Raw genomic sequence first — 20,000 nt, 5'->3', positions numbered from 1 at the left:
TTTCTCCTCCAATACCTTCACCATGCAATCTAAATGGTGGTGTCTGGCCCATTTGTCTCTGATCTCCTTGGGATGAGAAATATTAGAGAAATTATTTCAAAATCAAGTTACCTTCCTAGATAATCTGATAACTGATGGTACTGTCATTTTATAATACAATATTTTCCAAATTCATTACATTTGCTTTATTCTAAATGCTTAATTCTTATCAGTAGAGTGGTCATCACTGAAAATGTAACACTGCATGAACCTAACAAAAGTGTTCCACTAAAAGCTAAAAATACTTGTTCTCCTTTAATGAAAACCATTGAAAACTTACTATTCAAAACTTTGTCATATAACCTTTGGGCCTCTAACCTTCTGACTGCATATTTCCCAAAACAGGATGTGAGGATTCAAAATGAATCAAGAGAGTGATGTTGGTCTAATATCCTTAACCCATTCACGCCGGTTGACGTGATAGCACGTATTGTGGTTTTCGCGTCAGACACCCTGGACGAGCTATGAGGGGAAGCCGCGCGCTCGGGTAGAGCGAGCGGGCAACCCAGGCTTGCGGCTTGTGCGCCCGAGAATCTCGAGGCGTTAGGCTTATGCGTTCGAGAACCCCGGTATTGCGACCGCACAAAGCCGGAACGGCCCCGGCGTGAATGGGTTAAAGGACACAGAATATTGAAATGTAAATAGAAGTTTCCCTGGGCTTACAATTCCACCAAACCAGTACTCCATGACCCCTGTGAGCAATCCAAACATATACCAGAAAGACAAATTAAGATAACGTGAGTTTCCCATTTAACACAGTAAAGCTATGTATGCATCCTTAGGCAAAGGAAGTTAATATATTTGAGGTTCTTTTTGGTTAATACTAACTAAATTGCTCCAACGTGACAATTCAATCTCCTTAACTTCAGACCTATTGATCTGGCATTTTCTAATTTGTTCTTCATAATTTACCAGTCCTCATTTAAGTTAAAATTTGAAGCATTTCCTGCTCACTCCAAGACCTACATTATGTGCCATGTCAGCTACTCCCGAAAATATGGCATTCCGTCAAGCAGAAAGCTGTTGCTTCACTGCATTTGATAGCTTAGCAGCAATGTGGTTCTCTAAAGCATCAACTACCGAGATATCCAAAATCATGGCATTATCATTAATTAAAACCTTTCAACAAAATATGGTTTCCTAAATTCTCATGATAGGCCTTTAGATTGATTCATCAAAGAATGTCATCATTATACATTTCTCTACTGTCCAGTGCTAGTATTTGTTGCCTATTGTATATAGTCGATAGGGTTTCTTGGAAGTACAGTGGGTGGAATGCTAGTCAATTTGGCAATGTTGTTAAATAGTCCATTACAAGACATTCCTGGCAATACTGAAAACTCATATCCCTCTTCAAAAGTACACGTGAATGGAGAGATGTATTTCTATTGGGAAAAGACCTGTTGTTTTCAGTGTCTTGTTTGGTGTTATTTACTTGTATGCAACTTTTAGCAAGTATATCCTCATCCTAGACTGCTAATCAAATGGGTGTAGTGGGGCAGTTGGCTTGTTGGAGTGCTTGGAACTTTAATGCATGAGAAACATTTTTTTTTTTTTTTTTTTTTTTTTTCATGAACAATGTGTATGACTTCCTATGATGACCACTTATACTATCATAACAGCGAGATGTTGACATATTTTGTATAGATGTTTTATTATATTCACCTCACTTCTAATAAAAAAAATAAAAAAATAAAAAATAATAAGATCTATACTGAAAATGAGCAAACACATTAAAGATTTTTGTACCTGAGGTATAGGTTTGTGCGCTGGGGGGATAACCTCTGTACTGGTGCTCTGGGCTATAATAGCCTTGGCCATTTTGATACATAGAATGAGGTGGAAGGGAATGGGACTGGGTTTGACCATGGAGCATAAACCCAGGGCCTGTCCCACCCATCTGTTGCTGAGCATTAACTTGACTGAGTGGCGGTATCTGCCCAGGATGGCTCATCTGATAGCCTGGGTAGTATCCAGGGTGCTGGCCAGCCATCATGTAATCACCCTGTGGCATCATTGGTCTGTGCATGGTGGAAATTCAATATAAACATAAAATTATGTAATATGTATTATTCAGAAGAAAATGAGTGCAATATATTAGAAAAAAATATTTTTATAAGAATATATAAAATCATAACTAAACATGGCAGTATCTACTCTGTAACAATCAGTAACCATAGAAATAAAAACAAATGGCAGGGGGGGTGAGGCTTTCACTCAAGTTCCACTTCAAAATAATAAACATGCTTTATTTTTTTCTCCCATTCATATTCACACAAAGTCTGGATACTAATAGTTCTTAACATATATTGAACACTTACCTAGTAATGTTGATAGCTGGGCACTCTTTTGGGCTATGTTACTAAATCGATGGCTAACTAAAAGTCAAGCTGTTATATCAGAATCAGTATATTTGGTTGTATTAGTACATGTTAGGATTTCAAGTTACAGTAATGGTCAGTTCAGTGTCAAAGTCAGTTGCTTCAGTCCCTTAATCATTGAACTATCTACATAACGTTTTTAAATTGTCACTTAATTCTGTTCTTCCTGCTGCCTCTCATGAATACAGAGAGTTGTTGAAAAAGTCCAGAGGGTTTGTTTAGCTTTACAGATGGCTTTGATTCCCTGTATTTTTCACAATCAGTAACAACTTTTGTCATGGTCTGGTTGGTCTGGGCATCATCAGGTATAGATGTTAGGGGCACATCAGAATTGTTGGTGAGTGAGGAAACTGAGTTCGCTTTGTCATGCTCCTCACTAGTGGTGCAGCAGTCCGAGTCACAATCACAGTCCGCACAACATGAGCTGCTACACGCATCTGAGTCCAGCCGTGACTTTTTAGCTGGTCTATTGGGGCAGCCAAGGAAGTTTAGCATTAGGTTAGTCAAGGAGTATCTATTCTAAAGTTTCATGCTACTTACCATGATGAAATGGTTATAATATAAATCCAGTAATTCAATAAGACATACGTGATTGGGCTTTTTTACACTAGAACATTACTTTACTTAATGCAACCTAGGCTAAATAAATGAGAGACAGGATATCTACAAAAAGACCATGAATATCACAGATAAAAACTTTACTAATCATACCTTTAAAATCATTATTATTGTAAATGAAAGTATTCTAGTTAGTATCAATAGTACAAAGTGAACTTCAATTCCTTACCACAAAGAATATACCAAAATGAGAAGATTGGATAATTAATACCTCCAATACCTTTAAATAGTCCATTACAAGACATTCCTGGCAATACTGAAAACTTGTATCCCTCCTTAAAAGTGTATGTATTTCTATTGGGAAAAGACCTGTTGTTTTCAGTGTCTTTTTTTTTTTTTTAAGTGTGAGTGAGTGTGTGAGTGTGTGAGTGTGTGAGTGTGAGTGTGAGTGTGAGTGTGAGTGTGAGTGTGAGTGTGAGTGTGAGTGTGTGTGTGAGTGTGTGTGTGTGTGTGTGTGTGTGTGTGTGTGTGTGTGTGTGTGTGTGTGTGTGTGTGTGTGTGTGTGTGTGTGTGTGTGTGTGCGTATGCGTATGCGTATGTGTGTGTTTGTGCGTGTGTGTTTGTGTGTGTGTTTGTGTGTGTGTGTGTGTGTGTGTGTGTGTGTGTGTGTGTGTGTGTGTGTGTGTGTGTGTGTGTGTGTGTGTGTGTGTGTGTGTGTGTGTGTGTGTGTGTGTGTGTGTGTGTTTGTGTGTGTGTGTGCGTATGTGTGTGTTTCTGTGCGCGTGTGCGTGTGCGCATGTACATGTGCATGTGTGTGTGTGCATGTCTGTAAGAAATTGTGATCCGCTTTTAACCATTCTTATTTGTGTACTAAGTACAATGTGAGGCAATATCAAAAGATGTAAATCTTATCAAAATTGCAACAAATTTTCCTGAATATCTAGGGTCTATGTAAATACTTCATTTATCTCACCCATTTGGATTATTATCTGAATGTATCAGTATTATTTAAAACATACCGACTATACAAACATTAGTTTCTTTCATCTAAAATAATCAGTGTACATCATATACTCCTCCTAGAGAAAAAACCTTTATGTGTATATGTATGGATACACCTTAAGAGCAGCAACCACCTAAATGGGGTGAAAATATTAAATCTTAAAAAATATTCTAATTTAGTTTAGTCTCCATAGAATCACCCTACAAAATTTCAGACCTGGAATCCATAAATTAACTAAATTTGGTTGTTGCCAAATATCCATATTCTAGTTTGTTTGTTTTTTAATCAGATTTAGACAATGATTTCATGCATAAAATTTGGTCACACATATCATAAACAATCAATATGACATAAAAAAAACTGATTCCCAAACCCCTCTCCAATACATAATTTCTTGAATTATTCTTATGTAGCAGAGGCCATTATTACCATTATTCTACATGTCATACAACAATGGCCTGCATGTATGGCATCTATGTCCAACCTCTGCAACATCCCCCCTGCAGCCTTTTTCTATGTCTTAGGTTTTTCTTTTGGATTTTGTTTCCTTACTTTTGAGTTTAGACATGGAATGTCAAATACATACTTTATGTGATGAAACTCAATAAAAACTACAAGCAATAAAAGAAAAAAAAAAAAACTATAACTAACTTTCACTGACACATCAAGAGTCAAGTGGTCGCTATCCCTATGGGGCCACCCCCTTTGGCAACACTCAAAATGTTAAGTTTGTTATGCATGCATTTAACTGTTTACAGCATGAGCTTTCTCCTGTAATCCCAGAATGGGTTTACGCCACCGAAGGAATTTTTTTCCCCTTTTCTATCAAGGAACCTAAGATATTACTGTATTCTACTATCTACTATGCTCTATGTATAGTTTCAATAATTTTGGTGTATTTACAATTGCTTTTTTTTTTTTTTTTTTTTTTTTTTGAACGTATAAGCTTAACGTCTCAGGATTCTCGGGCGCACTAGCCGCGAGCCTGGGCTGTCTGCTCGCTCACCCCAAGCGGCTGCCTTGACTAAATATCTCATCGCCGGTGTCTGACCCAAAAATCATGAAACGTGACAGCACGTCAGCCGGCACAAATGGGCTAAGTTGATACTTCTATTCAGATTAAAAGAATAAGCAGTACCGACATTCAGATAAAAGTGGATGGCCTCCTGTGATGTCATCAGTAATTATTATTTTGAAAATTTCCCATCAGATCTCCTGACATCTGCCAACTATTGCATTTCCTAGGTATAAGAATAAGTTTGTGTAACTTAATATGTTTGATGTAATCCTGAAGGGAAAAGACAAAGTCATACTCAGATTTTCTTGCAACTAGTAATCAATCAAGCTATGAAATTTTGGCAATAGGCATAGGTATATTAGCAAGACAAACCAGGTAATAATAGGAAAGGTTCATGTAACTAGGCTGTATAATTCCAATACAGTATTTGAATGTAACTTTAACTATGATACATCAAATTCTATAAAAAAAAAAAAAAATAAATAAATAAATAAAAAATTCATATATATATATATATATATATATATATATATATATATATATATATATATATATATATATATATATATATATATATATATATCAAGCTTCATTTATTAAAGAATTATTATAATGAAAAGACTTAATTGCAAGAGATAGTGTATTAGACAGAAAAACATATATTCAGGGGTTTGGTTAAAACACAAAGAACCAATCCATAACTCCTAACAATTGCAAACCTACCTTTCAAAATGAAGAAAAAATCCAGTCCAACAACACAAATGAGAAAATGATGACAGAAAAACTCAAGTATATGAAGGCATCTACACAAAAGCATTTGCATCAAAAGAGAAGAAAAAGCAAGTAACAATCAACCAAGCATGCCATTAAACTCACCATAAAACAAATGAGACTTTAAAAAGCATCTCAAACAACCAATCATCAACTTTATTAATGGTAGAAAATGGATTATACCAAAAAATAATACAAGCAAGTGAACATTATAAAAATTTAAACTAACTCCCTAAAACAAAGAAAACCTTATATAACCTGTAGGATGACTGTGTAGGAAAATTAAACCTAAAATAATATCTGAATGGAAAAGTGTGACAGCTTGAAGAAAAGAACTATGCAATTAGAAGAATCAAATAGCAGAAGGAAGAGTCATTAGTCTCCCTTACTTTATTCTTATCAGGCTGTTAATAGGAAATACCTAATTCAATAAATTCTCTTCTTTACACACAAAATAATACACATTGTTCTGTGTCAATCTAAATTAAGTGACTAGATCTTGCAGGCTAAACTTTTCAGTTTTTGTTTTTCCAAAAATCAAACATTGTTTTTTAGGACATTGCACTTTAATCTTTTTCTTTAATTCTAGGTTTTTTTTTTCATATCCTAGTCCACCTTTTGGACAGCTTACAAATAACCTTTACTGACATTTCAGGTCACAATAACACTGGTTTCTCACATCTGTAGATCAGTCGACTCCCAACTGATGTATGGCAGTGCTTTGCAAGCTGTGGTCTATTTCCAGTTTCTTTCCTTTTCCTTAGTGATGTGTGTAGTGTTTATGAAATGCAGGTTAGTGTTTTAGGGTACCTTTTTGCCAGGGAATACCCTGTAAAGTGTTCTATCCACTAAAAAATTGGTCTTACTCCTAAGATAGCCCCTGAGCACTGCCTGCAAGACCAAGACATCTGGCACTGGTTTCAATGCCCAAGCTAAAGAAGTTGAATAGACAGAAAGTTCTTCTGAGTCTTCAAATACCATGATTACTAAGGGAGATTTCTTTTTCCCTTGAAAATAGCCTACAGGATGATGTCCAGAAAAAGTTGCTATGGAGGCTCAGGGTATCATCAACAGAGCCGGGATATACTGTCTCAGTGGTATCATCTATTGGTAGCTATGGTCACTATCTCTACATGCATAAGATGAAAAAATTATGATGATGGAAAATTAGAAAAACAATACTTTTAACTCTACATTAAAATTAAATAACATACTTTATGTAAAAAATGGTACTATTAAGTTGGATTCTAGATTTCAAAATGTATAGCAGCTAACTTGAGTATTTGACATAAAGACTCATAATTGTGCTACAATATATTTTCAGTATATTTTTGCACAATTAATTGTGACCAACATATATGTAGTGTTTACAAAGTCAAATACACAAGGTCAATTGAATAATACACTCACAATTGGCAACCATCATATCTTCACTGAGTAAAGAGCTGGGCCACTAAAAAAACAACTTTACTGAGTATGGACCTGGGCCACCAAAAGACAACTTTACAAATTACCAATGATATCATGAAACGAAAGACTATAAAAAAGACTATACTTATGGACCATTGTCAGTAGAAAGTCTTGTATGTATCAAGAACTATCAATAAGAATAATTGTAAAAGCTGGGAATTTATATCACCACATAGGACACCAAGCAGTAGACTGCAGTAAGACCCCATCCCATACACATCCACAATAGGAGAAGTTCTATATTACTATGCACCTTGTGCTCGATATCATATGATACTAGATAATTTAGTATCACCAATAATTAATTTTTCATCACTAAAAATGGGTCAATAATGCCAATACCAATATCAATACTGATGCATTGGCACATCTCTCTGGCAGATACCCTTAAAGGAGCAAGACACCACTTAACCTTCATCCCTTTGTATGGTCATAGCTGCTTCTCCTTTAGATGTCATCGTAATAACATAGCCCTCAACATTGCCCAGCAGTGCATGAAGGTGGTAAACAATATCCTGGGACAGGATCCACACCTTCCATGTAAGGAGTGTGCACTAAAAGCTAACAAGATGCCAGTAGTGCCTTATTGTGAATATACAGTGTCAGGTAGAAGAATCACTACTGGCAAGGAGATGTCTATAACATTCCGAAGTCAGTTAACCTGATGGTCCACTCACCGTTTATCAGCCTTGTGAAACAGCTGACAGAATTAACCCCCAATATAGCTAAGTAAGCAGACTTCCAATGCTCTCTCATATGGATGCTAAATCACAATACAGCAATTGATCAAGTTCAGGTCATCTCAGAAGCACCCATCTTTTCCCATTTTGACTCACCTCTTAACACCATGAACCATATGGATGTTTCCCACCTGTATGGTATAAATTATGTTCTTCAAGAGTTTAGGGCTGGGCAATTAGCAGCCACAAACTAACTTGTGACAGTGGTTTGGGCCACAGCTGAGTGCAAATACCACTGTTTGTGCTACTTCACCTTAATGTTGGACCAGACCTATTGTGTCCAACCTTTACATTCCTGACATCTTGTCCTGTGCCCCAGTGGACATGGCATCACATGAAGAGTGTTTACAAGACAAGTGACTTCACTATGTTCAAGATGTAGTCACACTTGGCAAAGTGCAAAGAATAGCACTGCAGACAAATGATTTGGTGCTTGAAAGGATATAAGTGGCAGCTTGCAATAATCCTGTTAACACCAAGCTCCTCCACAAGAATGATTTGTGGCATTCCTGCCACTCTTGATGAACTGGACTTGGGTACTTTCCTGTACTGGTTGGAAGCAAAGGAGTTGTATAACAATAGTGAACTTGTCCTCTTCAAACTCCACAGTATTATCCCATCCCTCCCTCACTAGGAAGTGCTGGCCTACCTGCATGAAGTCACCACTGTGTAGAAGCTACCAAGTGTGGTGCATGATAACAAACAATATGGTGGCCTAGGATCAACTTGAACATCACAAACAAAATTAGGTCAGAGGTCCGTCCTGAGTGAAGAAGTCAACAGCAGAATCTGGATCACCACAGCTTTATTGAGTATTGTGGGGAAGTCCATCATTATCTATGCTAGCCGATGGCAACATACACAAGAGGTCCTCGTTGAAGCTAAACGTGAACACTGTCAGAACTGCTAGATTAGCTTATAGGATTATTCGGATATGATTACATATATAAATATTGTTTTGTGAAGTTGCATAGTGTGTAAGGAAATTATGTCATATGTGTGTATGCATCATGTCCTGCCCTGCTGATTATTTTAGCCAGTAGTAAACCCATACTTGGTCTGGTGCATTTCTGTTCAACCTGGCTGTTCTGATCCTTAAAGAACAACCTTGACAAGCACCTTCAGGAGTTTGAAAAGCCTATTACTCATGTCCATGCTGCCTTCTCTTTTAGCAATCTATTCTCTTCCTTTCTTTTTTTCTATTACAGCTGTGAGAAACCTTACTTTTTAACTTAATTTTTTTATCAATGCACTGCCTGACAAGAGTAGAATAAGTGATACAATTGGTTCCTTCATTTCGCTTAGCGTTATATGATTATTTTGGCCTTCCTATTTCCAGAAAAAGTCTCATATATCTACAGCTTATATTTTTTTTTACCAACATACCATTTTCTCAGGTGCAAATGGTTTTTGACTGACCTATATATAGTTTTATTCTACAGATCAACTTCCATATAGAGGCTTTCCAATTCTTTCATGCAATTAACCCATTAACGAAGGGGCGGTTTTGGCTCAGCCTGGACATTACGTCAGGGGATTTCAAGATGCGCAGGGCTATTTATCTGTTGAGCTGGCGGCCAGCCACTACTGGTCTGATCATCTAGTGTGCCAGCCATACAAAAAGCCATGATGAGATATTGCATCCCCGGCAGGTAGACAAGCCATGCCATGATGTGATATCAAATCATCCATCGTTAAGGGGTTAATGAAGCTAAAACAATGTTTAAAGCAATACTGTTATTACAAACTTGCTCACTTGGGGTAAATCTATGGCAAAACAAAGAAAGTTTACAGAAATAAACAATACCTGACTGGGCCCCACTGTGCGCGCCTGGTGGCCGGAGACATCGATGAATAGCCATCACTACTGGACTGCTGGCCCCACATGCGTCGGACTGGGCTGCCCTGCTAAGTTTCCACAGAATAGTTATCTTTAAGTTTTGTATTCATACATACTCACATAAATCATAACTGCCTAAACACCAGTTTTAATTAACAGGATAAAAAGATGTAATCCTGTCATAGATTTAAAAATAAAATTACCACTTTAAGGTTACCTAAAAAGAAAAATTTCAAATTCATAAACAAATTCACAGTATTCCTTCTAATAACTCAGTATGTAGATTAACTTTATCAAACATTCCTTTGGCCTCCATGCTGAAAATATAATTTAAAAAACATACAAATGTGATTATAATGAAAGACAAATAAACAGTGCTGCTATTAAGTTCAATTTATGATCTATTACTTTCCTATGTTAACTATCTTTGTGTTTCGAAGGTGGTGAGAAGTTGTACTATCAAATATCAACACATATGAACCCAGGTTAAAAGCTCTTCCACTCTTGAATATACTTTTGCACTGTTTAATCTGTAAAGCCTGTCTATATTCAAAAGTACTCTTAACCCAATGACGACGGGTGACACACCCGTGTGACGAGGCAAATAGAGCGTGACGACGGTATGTCACACCGGTGTGACTCACCAGCAAATCGTCAACGATGGGCGTCACACTCGTGTGACATGTCTGAAAATATTCCAGTTGATGGAGAATGATATACGGGAGTGTTCTAAGGCAAGATGTAATCGAAATAAGGTGATTTTATGACTTTAAACATAATTGTTTATTGACACTATATGTTTACGTAATTTCTGCCTTTGCCGTGCACTGCCAATGAAACAGCGGGCAGCAGGTAAAGTAAACAGGTAAATGCAGAGATTTTACCTGAAATTACATGAGTTTCCCCGTCACGTATGCGACGTCACAGCATGTGACGTCATGATGACGTTTTATCACGTGAATCGCGCGTCATCATTTACGTGAAGTCACGTGCGACCGACGTCACAGCATGTGTCGTCATGATGACATTTTGTCACGTGACAAAACGTCACCATTTACGTAAAATCACATGAGACCAACGTCACAGGATACGTCATTCCATTGAACTGATTGGCCAACTTCCTCCACGTAGTTCGATATGACGTTGCTATCGGTCACCTAGCGGGAAATTGGGGCAAACCTCGGGTATAAAATCACTCGACATGGCTCCTAAGAGAAAGCGCCAAACGCTCCTCCTCCCCTCCTCCTGTTCTGATGTTGATGAGCCTCAGCCATCAACATCCGGGTTACGCCGCAGACCTGCCTCCTCTGCCTCGCAAAGACTAACGTCCCCCGACTTTCCCTCTGACGGGGAGAGTAGCGGGGACGAATACGTTCCTCGCAGGGCAGAGGAGGACAGTGATAATAGTCCAAGCTTGGAGGACGAGCTGGACTATGTCAGCCAGGCGGACACAACCCTTGACAGTGACGAGCCTTTGTCCACCTTCACCACCAAAGTGTGGCGGAGGAACGAACCTGGGACTCCTAATTTCATTTGGCGAAAGAGGGATAACGTCCCGAAAAGGTTCAGGTTTGCTGGTTCTCCTGGGGTCAAGGCAGACCTGGATGAAACCAGCAGCCCCTTGAGATCTTCCAGTGTTTTTTCACGGACGATCTCCTTCAACACATCATCCGCGAGACCAATAAGTGAGTTTGTAATCTTTCACTGTTATTGTCTCCTAAATTATTACAGTTTGAGTGTACATAACCCGTTTATCGAATTTGGAATTGTGTTACTGACGTTTGCTTTTTGTCTACTTCTAGGTATGCAGGGATCTCTCCTCCTGTCTCCCCTCACATGAGGAAGTGGACTCCCATGTCCAAGGAGGAGCTGATGGCATACTTTGGTTTGCGGGTGACCATGGGGTTCCACAAGATTCCGTGCTACCGGGATTTCTGGTCCCACCATCCAACCATTCGTGTCAAGCTTTTTCCACGGACGATGTCCCGGGATAGGTTTGACCACCTGACTACCCACCTCCATTTCGCGCATCTGGAGGATGGGGAACAGGTTCCCGAGGACCGTTTGTGGAAGCTCCGACCGGTTATTGATGCCCTAAACTCTTCCTTCATTGAATCCTTGGTCCCCGAGAAAGACATCGCCATTGACGAGTCTTTGTGGAAGTTCCATGGGAGACTGAGGTTTGTTACCTTCAACAAAAACAAGCGGGCCAGGTTTGGGTTGAAGGTTTACAAATTGTCGGCCAATACTGGCCCGTCCAGCGGATACACTTCGTGTTTCCGGATTTATACGGGCCAGGATAAGAGCACTGTGCCAGCCTCGACGAAGGCAGTCCTGGACTTGTTGGAGATGAGTGGTAGCATGGGGAAAGGGTACTGTGTCTTTGTAGACAACTGGTACACTTCCCCATCTCTCTTCCACATTCTCCAGTCCCAACGGACTAATGCAGTGGGGACAGTGAGGGTGACCCATAAGTGGATGCCCCGTGACCTCACTGTGAAAAGGAGGGGCGACGTGGACTATAGGAGCAGCAACACAGGGTTGCTAGCTCTACAGTGGAAGGACCATAACGTTGTTACGATGCTCTCCACCGTCCACAATGCTCAGGTCGAGGAGGGAGGGAAGCCCCGCGCCGTTGCCGACTACAATGTCGGCATGAAGGGCGTCGACATTGGGGACCAATTCTACGCCTCATATTCCACCCCTCGTAAGTCGAGAGTGTGGTATAGGAAGATGATGATCTTCCTCTTTGACCTTGCCCATGGTACGTGTATCGTACCATGCCACAGAAGGAGTTCCGCATGGAGTTGGCTATGCAGATGATCGGTGACACAAGGAGTGTTCAATTGATTTGCAGAGAGGCCGCACGTCCTACACGTGAGGTCCGATCCCGAATTCAGCAGCGAGGGCACTCCTTTCAGTCCGTTCCAGACGGCAAGCATCTTCGCTGCCACTGGTGCTCCGCCAGGGGCGTACAGAAGGCTACCCGCAGCCGGTGCTCAGACTGTCTTGTCGGTCTGTGCACCTACGGTTGCTTTGTGGCCTGGCACTCTGCAACCTGACTTTCTCACTGACTGAACCTCTCCCCTTCTTTTCCTGTATACATATTGTTTTTTTTTTTCATTATGTTTATCTTTTATCACATATGTATGTTTTATTTTTATAATGTTTATGTTTTGTGTTCATTCTTTTTTTTTACATCAATAAATTTATTTTTCTTGTACATATATATGTCAATTTTTTGTTAATTTTTTCTTGTGACATCCAAAGAATCTTGAGAGCAGCCAGAAATAGACCAATATGTACCTGCATGTCATACAGATTTGCTTTATGCTATAATTACTGCAATACTGTGTACAATTACATCTTTATTACAATGGTGAACTACACAATGCTATGAAGTTTAGTCCCATCTTATTCAGAGGACAGTTCTCTAGAACTTCTTGCAAATTTATCTATCTGAAAATTTGGTATTTTTCCTTTCTTGTCTATCAATGTTTCACAATGCAATAGTTAAATAAATTAAGATGTATATAATTACAAAAATTACAAACTACCATATTCTAAAAACAAGAAAAATGGCACCAAGAATTTGGCAACAATTATACAAGTATATTTTGAAACAAGGACAAATATTACATTGCTTTTTGTTTCTGAATGTAGAGCTTTTGCTATCTCTTAATACAAGAGAGATGGAAAAACGGAGGGATCCTTTTCCTTGCTTGAGCTTGTTTCTATCTTTTTTTCTATATATTTCCGGAAATCTTCTCTACTCTCATTAGTTAGAGTTCCAAATGTTCAAGAGACATGATACATTTGCTAGATTCTAGTTTTGAGATGTGAATATAGAGAAAAGATCTTAGCAACATTCAGCAAAATTATATTTCTTACATCATTTATTTTGTAACCATGAAACACACTTTAGACTGAGGGATTACTGGAGAAAACTGACATACTTAAATCATTTCCTGATATGATGACACTTGGTATTTTATAATTCTAGGTACCTAAATTATAGAAATAGAAAAAAATTGTACAAGCCTGAATGGCAAAGACAATGAGTAATTTTTTTATCTATGTTTTACTCTTCCTATAATAATATCTCGACTTCTTATATTCTGCACATATAAAACGACCCTATGAAATCAGAAATCACCAACATGAGTAAGACCACACTCAGAGAACATACCAGGTGAAATTACTTATGTAATACAAGCAGAAGGATGAAATATGAACAAAGTGATCTGTTAACCTACTCAGCATAGATCAGCTTTGTTTACCAGCCATGGGCAACTGCATGTGCTGGAGCTGTTGATTTATTGATTTTTCTCTCCTTGTCAGTGGTACATACTCATCTGCCAAATCTTTATAACCAAATTGATGAAAAGTATAAATTTTGACATGATGTAGAGGGCTATGGCTCTTCAATGAAGCATCATGGGAGTTAAACTCCTTTATGAAAATAATACATACCATCTGTGGCATGGTCAAGAAGAGTGTTTCCCAACCTTGGGTGCTGAAATCAATTGTAGCAGGTACTGGGAAGCAACATTTACATACATTGATGTATGTATGATTGATTACCCTGCTGTGTATATCTGAGTTTCTTCCTGCTATTTTCTTCAAATTGGGAAACTTTTGAACATAAGCAACAATAAAAAATCTGATTGATGCAAGTATGATTGATTAACAACTGTATATTTGAGCTTGTCCATGCTATTTTCTTTATCTCAGATTCTTTTATCAAATTTTCTTCTATCAAAAAATTGGCAGTTGCTTTTAGTTCTGAAAACTCATCAAAATAAGTGAACAAGCAGTGCACTTCATTTTCCTTTACCTTCTAGTGATCAGATATTAACCAGAGTTAAGGGGTGCTGGACTGCCTATGTCTGACTACAGGGGGTGCTAGGGCCAGAAAAGATTGGGAAACACTGCTCTAGATTCACCATGGCTAGTTACATGCTATCCATGATCAAGCCAAATTTACTTTCGTCAAGACACATCTTAAATCGATTCTCAACATGTATGAAAAAATAATTATTATCTCTTAGACTTGTATTCAATACCAGATAAGACAATAAGAGAGATTACATAATCCTGAAACACTGCATATAGTTAGGGTGAAACCACTTCTCAATCCCTTGGGATCCTGCGTAGACACATCGCTACCATGACAGGATAGAGCGTCAACTAGGACATTGCCATTACTCAGACTGAATAAGGTGCAGGAAATTGTTGTAATAAATTTAAATAACAAAATAAACAACATTAATGATCTATCATCCAACACATCTATCTAAAAGAATGTGGTAGAAGGCAATGCAGTTCAGACCAAAGAAAAATGTGAGAGATGTCTTCTTCCATTTGAAAAATTCACCTGTACTCCTTCCATGAAAGGTCTTCTGAAGGTAAACAAAGCTGTTAAGCTGAAGAAACTAATCTCTTAAATAGTAAGCTGTGCTACAAACACTTTAGTTTAAGTGGGAATTAGCAATAATTCCAATGTGAAGGGCCAATACGGGGATACTAACTGCAGGCATTCCACATGGCTATGCTCATAATCATCCCTAAATTCAATATCAAAATCAGAGATAGTCAAACATATGTCCGGACAGAACTTCAAATGACACCATCACACACATGGATGAATCAATAGTGTAAATTGGATACGATGTATCAGACAATTTCATTTTATCACTTATGTGACAAGTCATAGTGACAGGTCATGGATGTCATATAACTCATCAGATCTTGACTATTATATATAGTATATGATTCAACTCAAGTAGAAGGAGAGGTCTGAGTGGCACTTTGAATAATTATATGGAGAAGCCATGGCTGAAAACCTAGAACTATTCATTATACACAATCTCTTCAAGACAGTATTTGGAAATGTATCTTGTAACCCATTCGCGCCGGGACTTATATTTACCTAATACCACTCTAAATACAACTATGTGATATGAGGAGCTTTTTGTATTGTTACATTATTTTCACAAGAGAATGAAACTGTGTCCACACAAATATAACTATTCCCATGACATGATATCATGTCATTCAGCGTGAATGGGTTAGATAGCACATTGAATGCCAGTAGCACCAGTAAACTTACTTGATCATGAAGATAAAACTGGCCATGAGGGGGAGGTTGTTGCATCCCTTGGTTAGTTTGGGGAGTCATGCCATTGTGCATCATGCTCTGGATCTGGTGCTGCTGGTTTGTCAGTCGCTGGATGTCGCCCTGGATCTCAGTGAGGGAGTCTGTCATCCTGTAAGGTTGTGTATAAGAGTCTGGGCCCATGGAGAAACGACGAGGGGGTGTTGGAGGTAGTGCAGCTCGGTCATTGGGCACCCGCCAGGTACCAGGCTCCAAGTAAAGGCTCATCCGACGCAGGTCAACTCTGGAGTCTCGAGGATCTCTGGGTAAGTTGGACAGCCTCCGCAACTGTACAGCAGATGGGTGGTCCATGGAAGAGCGTCGAGAGCCCTCCAAATCACTCTCCCCACTGCAAGAACACACCACCACATGCACCACACACCACAGCAAACATGCCAGTCTCACTCAACAAACACCTTGTGAGGAGCCTAGGCTCATCAACTGTTCTTAATTACAATTTTGAATTGATTTTGGCAGAGAAACAGTAGAGCAGAAAAACTTATTACAACAAAGCACATCACAGTGATTGATACCAAAGGTGACAATACTTTATGACAAACATGCATGGAATTGTACTCTTCATTTATCAATTAAAGAAGCATGTGCAAAGGCAAAAATAAACAAACAAGATATAAAAAGGCAAATAAATGTTGGTAAATATTCATGCTACATAAGCAGCAGCTAAAGCATGATTATTGATTATCAGTCAGGCAAATAAAGCTGATGACATAATACTACAGAAAAAAAGTTTGTACTTCTGGTTATGGAACTATAAAGCAAAAAGGAAAACCCATGCAAATACACATTCATTCAACACACAACACACATCTCTACCCAAAAAAAAGGAGCTGCTGTTTCATGGGCCTCTGAGTTGGAAATCATAAATTTTAAATATAGTGGACAAGAATTTGATGGTTAGGTTATCCTCAAATATTTTCAAGTTTGGAAGCGATACAAATTAAAATGAGAATTGAAACTTTACATTTCAAATATCCTTTTCAATGAACATGACAGCATGATATGCAGTATCTTCCCAATTTAAAAAAAATCCCATTGTTCATCAGACTAGACTTCTACTGTTACAATCCAAAGAACTGACATTTAAACAATAATAGCACTTTCTTTTGCACATGCATTATAGTATCAAATACATCTTTTTACATGATAAGCAAGTTTTAAAACAAACTTTTAAACTTAATAAGAAATCTAAAACTTCTGCAATTCTGTAAAGCTGCCCAAAATCATGATGAACAAATAATTCAATGTATAGTTTTTTTGAAACTGCCCCAAGAAAGAATCAAATGAATTTTTTGGGGAACTTCTGAATCACATATGGTATACTTTATATTAACCAGGTAATGCTCAAACTATATCCTTTATAAAAATGTTTTGGTCTATGCAAGAACATTATCATATATCATAAGGCTAACACAGGCCACATCTCATGATTTTTCATTTTGGCTGGGCATCTTAAGAAGTTGCATTTCCTATCATTCTCCAGAATTATGGAATGATATATGAGTCTATATATGATATATCAGCAAAGTAATACTAATCAGCATTTGGTTTTATGCATTTTACAACTGAAGGAGTAATTAGCTTGTATTTTGACAAAAAAAAAATATGCAGTGCAAAAGTGATCTAACCCCATGAGAAATGTACATAGCAGAAGGGATAATGATAATAACACTTTAACTGAAAGACATATAAATAAAGGTCCTAAACTTAATTTTCAACACATCTTTTTCGTAGGTTAAGTCTAACCATCTAATTGCTGATAATGAAGAAATATATATGACTTCAACCCTCATTCCCATTACCAAAAAATCTACCCTATATATTACATCTGATGAATATAATCAACATCACTAAACCTGGAAGAAGTAAATACAAAGGACACCAAAAGTACTTAATATAGTAAGAACTCTTGGTAAGCTGTAATAACATCTTCAAATAATAATAGTATCAACCTTGATACACCATCATATTGATAACCTTCCTGTAATCATTCTACAATGAGCACTGGTTTACAAATGGAAACAACTTTCAAGTTGCCTAACAGCAAACAGCAGCTCCTTAGCAAATTAGTTGCATGAAAATCAGAAGACCTATTTTATTCTCACATTTCCAAGTAATTTTAAATGCACTTCAATCATTTTCTACATGAATGTCCATTTCTATTCAAACATGCTTTTCCTGATGAAATACTGCCTCAGAGGAAGTGATGTCAGAAGAGAAAAAGCAATATGCTGATGATGGTTATGGATTTTGAAAATATTGGTAGAAGAGGCAAAAAAGACGGAGGCCATGGAAAAGGAAACTTAATAGGAAAAAAAAGTATAATAGTTTAAGTACTAAATGAAAAAGATAATTTCAGACTGAAATTGATATGAAGATGTCAGTGATAGTGATGATAAAAAGATTCAAAACCAAAGATGAGAACTTTTTAATTGAAAACATTAACCCATTGCAGATAGGGATAGACTTGCTTGCCTGGACCCCAGGATGGGCACTAGTTTCACCTGCACAGCATCCCCAGAGGGTTTTATTTCAGAGCAATGGAGCTTCAGACAACATATCAAAACTTTTAGCAATCTCTTTAACTCATTAAGGAATAAGTGATTTTTGTGTTTTACTATATTGTGAGACTTAAATATGCCATCTGAAAGGCTTTATCACTGTTGTAGTAGATTAATGAAGTCCATACTGGTTCATTATATTCTTTTACTTGGAGTGATGGAAGTATTCACTTTTAGAAGAGGACAAAATGCAACAGTATATTTTGCATTTGTGGACTTTTGTTTGTAAACATATGTGAAAGAAATGACCATCCCCAATGAAGATAACATACAGAGATGGGGAAGAGGAGGGAGACCTATGCTTATGACTGCAAGAGCCACAACTTGCAGACAATGCACATTGTCTGGATCAACTTTCTCTTCTTATTCTGCCTGCACATCTGGCACTGCCAGTGCTTTAGAGCAAGAGGTTTTATCTCATTGTTCTCTGAAGATTGTGTTTGGTAGAGACTGTGGATGGGCACCCTTCAAGGCTTTCTTTCCTGCTGGTGCTAAGAGAGAGTGGTGCCATTGATGTTTGGGATTTTAAACTAAACCTATTTTGATGTATATTATGGTTATTTTTGCAATCATTATTGCAATTGTTACCACCAGCTGCAAAATCAAGTCACTACTCATAGCGCAAAAAAGAAATACAGTGAACCACTCTCCCACAACATAAAAAATACCATGATAAATGTCATGATAGCCATCATCGGGCCAAAAACTTGTGTGTCATGTACGTTATGACATTCATCCACATTGAATTAATACAACAGGTCATCCTTAAAGCTACTGGGTGAGCTTCATTACTGTTAATTAGTGGACTTTACACATGTGGTTGGCCTGGGAGGTGACATCTACATAACTTGTGATGTAACCTTTAACCCATTCACGCCGGGGCAGTTCCGGCTTTGCGCGGTCGCAATACCGGGGTTCTCGAACGCATAAGCCTAACGCCTCGAGATTCTCGGGCGCACAAGCCGCAAGCCTGGGTTGCCCGCTCGCTCTACCCGAGCGCGCGGCTTCCCCTCATAGCGCGTCCAGGGCGTCTGACGCGAAAACCACAATATGTGCTATCACGTCAACCGGCGTGAATGGGTTAAACTATTTAAGACAAGGTGGTTTTAGCTGTGCCTGGACATTTTGCTGGGGCATTTCAAAATGTACCCTATTTATATGCTGAGGCAATTACCAGTCACTTCACGACCAATCAATTGAAGAAACAGCCAGACAAACCCATAACAAAATGTTCAAGTCACCTGGCAGGAAGACGAGCTAAACCATGATGTGAACATTTCGTCATTAACCCAATCACGCCAGGATGTATTTTCGCCTACTTCCACTTAAGCTGGGAAGATAACTAGTGCGTGACGCTTCATGCCAGGGTATTTTCTCGCTACACCACAATAAAGCTCTCAGAGCATTTTTCCCCTACCCTATTCTTATGGTTTTCATAAATACA

General features: G+C 38.2%; 1 protein-coding gene across 18 annotated transcripts in view; it reads right to left on the bottom strand.

The window, feature by feature from the left end:
* The window catches only part of Patronin (calmodulin-regulated spectrin-associated protein patronin), a 109,558-nt gene that overhangs the window by 27,824 nt on the left and 61,734 nt on the right, over positions 1–20,000 (bottom strand). For 11 of the 18 annotated variants that reach the window (XM_086543772.1, XM_086543765.1, XM_086543759.1 and 8 more), the window contains 4 exons: positions 15,933–16,326; positions 9,788–9,888; positions 1,789–2,060; positions 1–66 (listed from right to left, as the gene is read on the bottom strand). The exon at positions 1–66 is cut by the window's left edge and continues 638 nt beyond it. In XM_086543772.1, the coding sequence (XP_086399898.1) occupies positions 1–66; positions 1,789–2,060; positions 9,788–9,888; positions 15,933–16,326 (833 nt within the window). The remainder of the gene's footprint in view (positions 67–1,788; positions 2,061–9,787; positions 9,889–15,932; positions 16,327–20,000) is intronic. The other 7 variants (XM_086543771.1, XM_086543767.1, XM_086543763.1 and 4 more) reach the window with 1 other exon arrangement.

Source organism: Penaeus japonicus, unplaced genomic scaffold (genome assembly GCF_977035675.1).
Source record: "Penaeus japonicus unplaced genomic scaffold, GWHDUDI00000001_assembly GWHDUDI00000014, whole genome shotgun sequence".
Taxonomy (NCBI): Eukaryota; Metazoa; Arthropoda; class Malacostraca; order Decapoda; family Penaeidae; genus Penaeus; species Penaeus japonicus.
This window is presented reverse-complemented; position numbering and strand designations above follow the sequence as displayed.